The sequence below is a fragment of the Tachysurus fulvidraco genome, chromosome 7 (genome assembly GCF_022655615.1).
Source record: "Tachysurus fulvidraco isolate hzauxx_2018 chromosome 7, HZAU_PFXX_2.0, whole genome shotgun sequence".
Classification (NCBI taxonomy): Eukaryota; Metazoa; Chordata; class Actinopteri; order Siluriformes; family Bagridae; genus Tachysurus; species Tachysurus fulvidraco.
The window spans coordinates 28,681,790-28,691,789 of NC_062524.1; the positions used below are offsets into that span (position 1 = coordinate 28,681,790).

Genomic DNA, 10,000 nt, shown 5'->3' on the forward strand with positions numbered 1-10,000 from the left:
GTAGTGTGTGTGATACAGTATGTAGAGTGTGTGTGATGTGTAGTGTGTGTGTGTGTGTGAGTGTGATGTTTAGTATGTGTGTGATATGTGTAGTGTGTGTGTGTGTGTGAGTGTGATGTGTAGTGTGTGTGATGTAGTGCGTGTGAGGTGTAGTGTGTGTGAGGTGTAGTGTGTGATGTGTAGTGTGTGTGATACAGTATGTAGAGTGTGTGTGATGTGTAGTGTGTGTGATGTGTAGTATGTGATGTTTAGTATGTGTGTGATGTGTAGTGTGTGTGTGTGTGAGGTGTAGTGTGTGTGTAATGTTTAGAAGAAGAAGAAGAAGAAGAAGAAGTTTTATTTATATAGCGCCTTTCCATAGCTCAAGGTCGCTTTACATTTCACAAATACAGTACATTCAGAAACTTACATATACACAACACATAATACATATAATTGCATTATCCGAAATGCTTGTTAAATAGATATGTTTTTAACTGGGACTTAAATGCACCCACAGATGTGATGTTTCGTAGTGTAGGAGGCAGCGAACTCCATAATTGAGGAGTATTTATACTGAATGACCTTCCACCAACAGTAGACAGACGGAAAGGAGGGATGGACAACAAACCAAGTTCAGCTGATCTAAGGGACCGGACAGGGCGGTAAGGGGAGAGTAGGTCAGACAGATATTGGGGAGCAAGACCATTTAATGCTTTGAACGTTAGAAGCAATACCTTAAAGTGTATACGTGATGCTACAGGTAGCCAGTGAAGGTCATGAAGCAGTGGAGTAATGTGAGCAGAGCGCCTAGTGGAGGTGAGAACTCTTGCTGCTGAGTTTTGAACATACTGTAATCTTGCGATAAGTTTTTTTGGAAGACCAAGAAATAAGGCATTGCAATAGTCCAGATGTGAAGTGATTAGTGCATGAATTAAGGTTTCAGTATCAGCTATGGTGAGAAAAGATCGGAGACGAGCAATATTACGAAGATGGAAAAAAGAGTTTTTAACAAGAGAAGAAATGTGAGGGCCAAAAGATAGATTTGAGTCGAATAAAACCCCAAGGTTACGGATCGATGACGAAGGCTTAATGTGAGTTCCATGAACATCAAAAGACTGGTTCATCGTTTTGACTGTGGCAATAGAACCAATCAATAATATCTCATTTTTTTTTATCATTCAATTTAAGAAAATTCCGGGACATCCAATTTTTAATGTCCCTGATACATGCTGTGAGTGAGTCAGGCAGAGATGGAGCATTGGAGCTGGTGGTGAGGTAGATTTGAATATCGTCTGCATAGCAGTGGAACTGAAGTCCATGCTTGCGTATGATGTCACCGAGTGGATATATGTAGATGATAAATAACAGTGGGCCAAGAACCGAACCTTGAGGAACACCCTGTGTGAGTGAAGCAGTAGCAGATCTAAACCCTTGTATAGTTCTGTAATACTTTCTGTCACTAATGTAGGAAATGAGCCAAGAAAGTGCAGAGCCAGTGATGCCAATGTCAGAAAGCCTAGAGATCATTAGATCATGGCAGACTGTGTCAAAAGCAGCACTTAAATCAAGAAGAAGCAAGATGTTTATCAGCCCAGCATCCATGGACAGAAGAATGTCGTTAACCACCCGGAGAAGAGCCGTTTCAGTGCTGTGTGCTGGACGAAAACCAGACTGAAAAGGTTCAAAAAGGCCATTTTAGTCAGTTTAGTGTGTGTGTGGTGTGTAGTGTGTGTGTGATGTGTAGTGTGTGTGAGGTGTAGTGTGTGTGACATGTAGTGTGTGTGATGTGTACTGTGTGTGTGATGTGTAGTGTGTGTGTGAGGTGTAGTGTGTGATGTTTAGTGTGTGTGTGATGTGTAGTGTGTGTGTGAGGTGTAGTGTGTGTGACATGTAGTGTGTGTGATGTGTACTGTGTGTGTGAGGTGTAGTGTGTGTGATGTGTAGTGTGTGTGTGTGAGGTGTAGTGTGTGTGAGGTGTAGTGTGTGTGACATGTAGTGTGTGTGATGTGTACTGTGTGTGTGAGGTGTAGTGTGTGTGTGGTGTAGTGTGTGTGTGTGTGTGTGTGAGGTGTAGTGTGTGTGATGTGTACTGTGTGTGTGATGTGTAGTGTGTGTGTGTGTGTGAGGTGTAGTGTGTGTGTGTGTGTGTGTGTGTGTGTGTGTGTGTGTGATGTGTACTGTGTGTGTGATGTGTAGTGTGTGTGTGTGTGTGAGGTGTAGTGTGTGTGTGTGATGTTTCACCGGAAAATATCTAAATAATTTTATTACATATTTGAGCTGGGTGTTTGTTTACATCACGACGCCGTATAGACGAAATGTTTTACTTCTGTTTATTAATTATATGTCTGTCTGAAATAATAAAATAAAGCAAATATTAAAAATAACAAACTTTTACAGTTAAATATAAAATATAACTCAGTTGTTATTAAATTAATAATGTATCATTTAAATGTTATTAATTATGACCATGTTAAATGTTTATCAGTCTATTACTTTTCGTCATTAGTACATTGTACAACAAAACCTTGTTGTGTTTATATTTAAAAAGAAATTGATTTCAAATCCCGCCTTTACGTCTCATAAAGATGACGCGTCTGCGCGTCACAGCGGGTGTCGCGTGATGATGACGCATTGCCGTGTCAACGCTTCAGCGGTACAGCTGTGGCACGATTTTTACTGCCGTGTTTGTGTTAATTAACATGTTTTAGTTTATATTAGTATAATTATTATATTATTATATTATTATATTATTATATTATTATAACTATATAGGAACATTAATAACGACACGGTGAGGTGCCGAGCAGCGGGAGTGTGTTTTAGACCCGGATGAAGGTATGAATGTAATTAGTTTACTGTAGCGCGTGCGTTTATTATTATTATTATTATTATTATTATTATTATTATTGTTGTTGTTGTTGTTTTTTGTTGTTGTTTTTTTGTTGTTATTATTATTGTTAATTGTTATAATAATTATTTGTTCTTATTATTATCATTAATGCTATTATTATTATTATTATTATAACTATCATTATTATCATTAATATCGTTATTATATGTATTATTATTGTTAATTGTTACTTTTTTCATTATTATTATTATTATTATTATTATTATTATTATTATTATTATTAACGTGTCATCATTATCACTATATTGTACATATCCTACACAAAAACATACATAAACACAAACTCTCTTTTATTAAGATTATTTTACAGACCAGCTCTATGGATGTTTTATTACACTCTAGAGAATGAAACTGAACCTGTGACCTGTACAGAGCTGTCAGTCTGTCGGCGTAATACACAATACAATTCACTAGATCCTCAGACGTGTCTTGTTCACCTTCCACAAGAGATCACAGCAAGATCTTTGTGAAGTATTGTAATAAATTAGAGTCGAGTATAAAAGTTTGTACACCTTCATCCGGATCGAGGCTGGCTGGTTAATCAGTGTGAATTATTTAGACATACAAATTAATACACGATACAACTGACTGGAGATGAAAGCGGGTGTCTGAGCAAGTAAACACACTTAATATTACAATGCATGTGGTGTCAGTGAGCAGAGTCTCAGAAAGGAGCATGAATGAGAGATTAGTTACCAAGCCGAGGTAACGAGTTAGATCAGGAGCTCCGTAAACTCTACACCAGGAGAAAGGAAGGTTTAAATGCAGCACTGTGAGCTCTCAATGCGATGGCTTTCCCCTCCCTGTTTATCTCTTCACACAGACGATAGATACAGAAGCACATTTAAGGCTTGTGACGAAACCGTGAGACATTTTAATTACAAAGAGCAGTGTTTCCTAATCCTGTATGTGTGATTGTGTTCTTTAACACAATAAGAGCAGGAAAATCACTAGAGACAAAACTCTCACTGCATGGAACCTTTAGTGCGTTTACACTGTCAACAGTTCCATTCTATTATCAGCTTGGAGCTCAGTAACTGTTGGCAGTGTAAACGCACAGTTGTTATTAAATTGTTTTTTAATCAAATTGTAAGTTGTTATTAAATTAATAATGTATTAATAACATTATTGTGTAAAGATATTTAATCAGGAGATTTTATTACATAATGATGTCCTTTTTTCAGCTTCTCTAATTTGAGCCAAACACTTTTTCAGATCTGTGTGTGTGTATATGTGTGTGTGTGTGTGTGTCTTTGTATATGTGTGTAGGTGAGCATGTGTGTGTCTTTGTATGTGTGTTTGTGTGTATGGTGTTTGTGTGTATGGTGTGTGTGTGTATGGTGTGTGTGTGTTTTTGTGTGTGTGTGTCTTTGTATGTGTGTTTCTTTGTATGTGTGTGTATGGTGTGTGTGTGTGTTTGTGTGTGTTTGTGTGTATGGTGTTTGTGTGTGTTTGTGTGTGTGTGTGCGCGTGTGTGTGTGTGTGTGTGTTTTTGTGTGTGTAGTGTGTGTGTGTGTGTGTTAATATGCAGAAATAAAATAACAAGTAAATAACATGATTGAATTAAAGCACACAGTAAGTAAAGAAACCAGATTAACAATAATAATCAGCTCGTTTAAGTCCAGCTGTCACTGTGTTTTAACCCCTCATGATCCTGCCTGCTGTAGGTCGCTCGTTTGCTTTCACAGCTTCAGGCTTTTGACTCATCACTTTAAAATGAAGTTGAACAAAACCCTGATTAGTCACCATTGTATGTAGAACATATGATTCAGTAGTTCTTAAAAAAATGTGTGGAATTCTTTTATGTAAATATTAATAATAAAATATTTACACTTATTTAAGCTGATTATGTTAGTATTGTGTTAAAAGTTTTATGTCAACATTTTCTAGTCTTTGGAATTAGAATTAGAACTTTTGGATCAAAGTGATTCAAAATCTTATGAACTAGCTCATGGAGTGATTCATGAACCGATTCACTGACTCACTGGGCAGTGTTCTATGTTAGATGTGAGCTGACTCGGATTTGAACAGCTGAATGTTCTCTTGTTGTGTTGTGTAGGATGGCAGGGGTGTTCGATATCGACCTGGAGTCAGAGGACGTGAGCGATGCAGAGGTGAGAACCTCTGAAGTCTGACTGTCAGTCCAAACATCAGCTCTTACACCTTTACTGTACTTGTCTTTCATGCCACGCAGAACACACTCTTTATTCTGGAGTAAAACATTCTTTACTTTTGTCTGATCCACATGAATGTAGTGATTTAATCATTTTCTCAAATTAAGGAAATAAATTCTTTCTGCTTTCCTTATAGGATGAAGTGTGTAACTTCACGGTGGCAGAAGCAGAGCCGTACGTATCCCTCATGGTTAATACGATGTCACGATTAATCATTTAAGTCAAAGGTTCATGACTTGTTGTGTGTAACAGCATTGAGACGGAGGAAGTGGAGCTCACCAGCGCCAGCGTGAACAGGGACAGTGAGCGAGTCGGACCGGACTGCTTTGAACTGCTCACAGTGCTCGGGAAAGGAGCTTACGGCAAGGTGTGTGTTTGTGTGTGAGTGTGCGTGTGTGTGAGTGTGCGTGTGTGTGAGTGTGCGTGTGTGTGAGTGTGCGTGTGTGTGAGTGTGCGTGTGTGTGAGTGTGCGTGTGTGTGAGTGTGTGTGAGTGTGCGTGTGTGTTTGTGTGCGTGTGTGTTTGTGTGCGTGTGTGTGAGTGTGCGTGTGAGTGTGAGTGTGCGCGTGAGTGAGTGTGAGTGCGCGTGAGTGAGTGTGAGTGCGCGTGAGTGAGTGTGAGTGCGCGTGAGTGAGTGTGAGTGTGCATGAGTGTGAGTGTGAGTGTGCGTGAGCGTGTGCATGAGCGTGTGAGTGTGCGTGTGCATGAGCGTGTGAGTGTGAGTGTGCGTGTGAGTGTGCATGAGCGTGTGCGTGTGAGTGTGCATGAGCGTGTGCATGAGCGTGTGAGTGTGCGTGTGCATGAGCGTGTGAGTGTGCGTGTGCGTGTGAGTGTGCATGAGCGTGTGAGTGTGCGTGTGAGTGTGCGTGTGCATGAGCGTGTGAGTGTGCGTGTGAGTGTGCATGAGCATGTGCATGAGCGTGTGCATGAGCGTGTGCATGAGCGTGTGCATGAGCGTGTGCATGAGCGTGTGCATGAGCGTGTGAGTGTGTGTGTGTGAGTGAGTGTGTGTGAGTGAGTGTGTGTGAGTGAGTGTGTGTGAGTGAGTGAGTGAGAGTGAGTGAGTGAGAGTGAGTGAGTGAGAGTGAGTGTGTGTGAGTGTGTGTGTGTGCACGTGAGTGAGTGAGAGTGAGTGAGAGTGAGTGTGCGTGCGTGTGCGTGCGTGCGTGCGTGTGCGTGAGTGTGCGTGCGTGAGTGTGTGTGAGAGTGTGTGAGTGAGTGTGTGAGTGAGTGAGTGAGTGTGTGAGTGAGTGTGTGAGTGAGTGAGTGAGTGAGTGAGTGTGTGAGTGTGTGAGTGAGTGAGTGAGTGAGTGAGTGTGTGAGTGAGTGTGTGAGTGTGTGAGTGTGTGAGTGAGTGAGTGTGTGAGTGAGTGAGTGAGTGAGTGAGTGAGTGAGTGAGTGAGTGTGTCTGAGTGTGAGTGAGTGTGTCTGAGTGTGAGTGTGTGTGTGTGAGTGTATGTGAATGTGTGTTCTTATTTCTCATATTTATTTATTTTTTAGGTTTTCCAGGTGCGGAAGGTTCAGGGAAGTCAGATAGGAAAAATATTTGCCATGAAAGTTCTGAAGAAGGTGAGCTGTCGTGTCTCAGCTACACACTGTACAGTTACTTTAGTGTTCAGTTTGTTAGGGAGGATGTTTCTGAGACTTAAACCTGAACCCATTCATACATATAAAGATCATACAGCTGGTTCACATGTCACGGCTTAATACAAGAGTGAAAGGACAGAAATACTGATACACAGGTGTGAGAGGAAGCAGTGTGGACACTACAGTTATTACTGTAATAATAATGAAGACAGGTGGACAGTAATGTGGACAGTAATGTGGACAGTATTGAGGTGGACAGTAATGTGGACAGTAATGAGGTGGACAGTAATGTGGACAGTATTGAGGTGGACAGTAATGTTAAGGTGGACAGTATTGAGGTGGACAGTAATGTGGACAGTATTGAGGTGGACAGTAATGTGGACAGTAGTGAGGTGGACAGTAATGTGGACAGTATTGAGGTGGATAGTAATGTGGACAGTAGTGAGGTGGACAATAATGTGGACAGTATTGAGGTGGACAGTTTGCTGCCCTCTATCTCGCAGTGAGGGGAATGTAGGTGTCTACAGTTAATACATACATATATAATATACTCTGCCTATTGACACGATGTATAACTAAAGCTATGATGCACATGAAGTAATGATGTATGTAAAGGTGAATGTGGATGTAATTATTCTGCTTATATTTCTGTTTATTTGTCTACATTTGGCTCCTTTGTAAAGACGTCGTCTGTTGATTAAAGAACAGAAGAACGGCGCTGACTTGCACATATAAACACACGTTAACTTCTTTCAGGCAAAAATAGTGTGCAGCGCAAAGGACACCGCACACACACGGGCGGAGCGAGAGATCCTGGAGACGGTGCGTCACCCCTTCATCGTGGACCTGTGGTACGCCTTCCAGACTGGCGGCAAACTCTACCTCATACTGGAATGCCTGAGTGGTGGGTGTGGTGTAAACATAACCTGAAGCTACAGCCAGATAATGGTGTTTTACCTGTTCATGCAGGTTTACTTATCAACACAAACACCTTAAGTGCTAGTCCTGCTATTTAATGTAAACACATTTAAAGGTGATGAGGGAACTAATGGAAGTGCACTGGGGTAACCAGGTGTATCTCTGTACCCAGGTGTATCTCTGTACCCAGGTGTATTTCTGTACCCAGGTGTATCTCTACCCAGGTGTATTTCCGTACCCAGGTGTATTTCTGTACCCAGGTGTATCTCTGTACTCAGGTGTATCTCTACCCAGGTGTATCTCTCTACCCAGGTGTATCTCTCTACCCAGGTGTATCTCTGTACCCAGGTGTATCTCTGTACCCAGGTGTATCTCTGTACCCAGGTGTATCTCTGTACCCAGGTGTATCTCTGTACCCAGGTGTATCTCTGTACCCAGGTGTATCTCTGTACCCAGGTGTATCTCTGTACCCAGGTGTATCTCAGCACCCAGGTGTATCTCAGCACCCAGGTGTATCTCTGTACCCAGGTGTATCTCAGCACCCAGGTGTATCTCAGCACCCAGGTGTATCTCTGTACCCAGGTGTATCTCTGTACCCAGGTGTATCTCTGTACCCAGGTGTATCTCAGCACCCAGGTGTATCTCAGCACCCAGGTGTATCTCAGCACCCAGGTGTATCTCTGTACCCAGGTGTATCTCTGTACCCAGGTGTATCTCAGCACCCAGGTGTATCTCAGCACCCAGGTGTATCTCAGCACCCAGGTGTATCTCTACCCAGGTGTATCTCTGTACCCAGGTGTATCTCAGCACCCAGGTGTATCTCTGTACCCAGGTGTATCTCTGTACCCAGGTGTATCTCAGCACCCAGGTGTATCTCAGCACCCAGGTGTATCTCAGCACCCAGGTGTATCTCAGCACCCAGGTGTATCTCAGCACCCAGGTGTATCTCTACCCAGGTGTATCTCTGTACCCAGGTGTATCTCTGTACCCAGGTGTATCTCTGTACTCAGGTGTATCTCTGTCTCCTGGGATACTGAGGTGTAAATTGTACAGGATGTTGATGGATGCCAAATGTATAGTTGACCCTTAAAAATTAGAATCTGTAGCTAACAGAGTTAACAGCTAACCGTATATTCGATGCTTACTTTAATCATTTATATTAAACCTAAAACAAATCCATTTCTTAACAGGTGGTGAGCTGTTCATGCAGCTGGAGAAGGAGGGGATCTTCATGGAGGACACGGCCAGGTACGAAATCTTAGGAAAATATAGATGATGTCATGAATGTGATGGAAGTCCATTTTATTTTGGAGTTTAGAGTTGATAATGTCCTCAAGCAGATTTATATCACAGCAATTTACTAAAGATGTTTTTCTTTATAGATGTTTCACAGCACTGACACTGGAGACTCCTTCCACACGTGATAAACTTCTCCTCATAGAAAAGCTCGCTAGTCGAACGTTTCCGCTCGGGTTTAGTTAACAAATTTCAATAATTTGAGTTATTTGTGCACAAATCAGATAAATTCTCATCTCATATTCTGGGAATCGGATGGATTCCAAGAACAAACAAAATCAGGCAACATATTCACACGACTACAGATACCGAGACTCTGTAACGTTATTGTCGTGGGATTTACACGTGTCATCATGCGTAAGGATGTTTGGTCACTGCTAGAATCTCTCTAGATTTTTATCAGAAGTTTGCCCTTTTCTTTCTAATAGCCAAACTTATAAACTTATAAAATTTCTCGTCCAGTCCTGGACTTTGTTGTGTTTTTTATTCCGCAGTTTTTATCTGGCGGAGATAACGTTAGCGCTCGGGCACCTTCACTCCAATGGGATCATTTACAGGGACCTGAAACCTGAGAACATCATGCTCAATCACGAAGGTGTGTGTGTGTGTGTGTGTGTGTGTGTGTGTGTGTGTGTGTGTGTGTGTGTGTGTGTGTGTGTGTGTGTGTGTGTGTTAACGCCTATTTTAAACCAGTTTATCTGGCCCTTGCCCTCAGGCAGAAACTGTTGTGTAATTAAAAGTGTGTAAGGTTTGTTCTACGGGGTTCGTTGAGATGGAACGTCTTTCTAAGAATGATTAAAAATCTCATCATATTCATGATGAACAATATTCACCGTGATTTACTCCAAATCACTTTCTCTAATTAGGAGCATGTTTATGAAGTTAAACGTTTCCACAAGCGAGAAGTTAAACATGAAGAATGGAATGTTTTTACTCACAAGATTTAAAACTGAAATCAATTTTTTTCTTCTTAAGGCCACATTAAACTCACTGACTTTGGCTTGTGTAAGGAATCCATCCACGATGGCAGCGTCACACACACCTTCTGTGGCACCATCGAGTACATGTGAGTATCTGTTATGTCTGAAATGTTTTATTACCACAGAGCAAGACAGTTATAGGACGTTTCATGT

At 41.5% G+C, this 10,000-nt stretch overlaps 1 protein-coding gene across 2 annotated transcripts in view; it reads left to right on the forward strand.

Moving 5' to 3' along the window:
• The first annotated feature begins 2,596 nt into the window (after window positions 1-2,596).
• The window catches only part of LOC113650019 (ribosomal protein S6 kinase beta-2-like), an 11,115-nt gene continuing 3,711 nt past the window's right edge, over window positions 2,597-10,000 (forward strand). The window contains exons 1-10 of one of the 2 annotated variants that reach the window (XM_027158025.2): window positions 2,618-2,635; window positions 2,755-2,817; window positions 4,953-5,007; window positions 5,204-5,241; window positions 5,320-5,434; window positions 6,567-6,635; window positions 7,410-7,557; window positions 8,762-8,819; window positions 9,362-9,462; window positions 9,843-9,933. In XM_027158025.2, the coding sequence (XP_027013826.1) occupies window positions 4,954-5,007; window positions 5,204-5,241; window positions 5,320-5,434; window positions 6,567-6,635; window positions 7,410-7,557; window positions 8,762-8,819; window positions 9,362-9,462; window positions 9,843-9,933 (674 nt within the window). In that variant the 5' untranslated portion in view covers window positions 2,618-2,635; window positions 2,755-2,817; window position 4,953. Of the gene's footprint in view, window positions 2,818-4,952; window positions 5,008-5,203; window positions 5,242-5,319; window positions 5,435-6,566; window positions 6,636-7,409; window positions 7,558-8,761; window positions 8,820-9,361; window positions 9,463-9,842; window positions 9,934-10,000 lie in introns of both variants that reach the window. The other variant, XM_027158024.2, reaches the window with a different exon arrangement.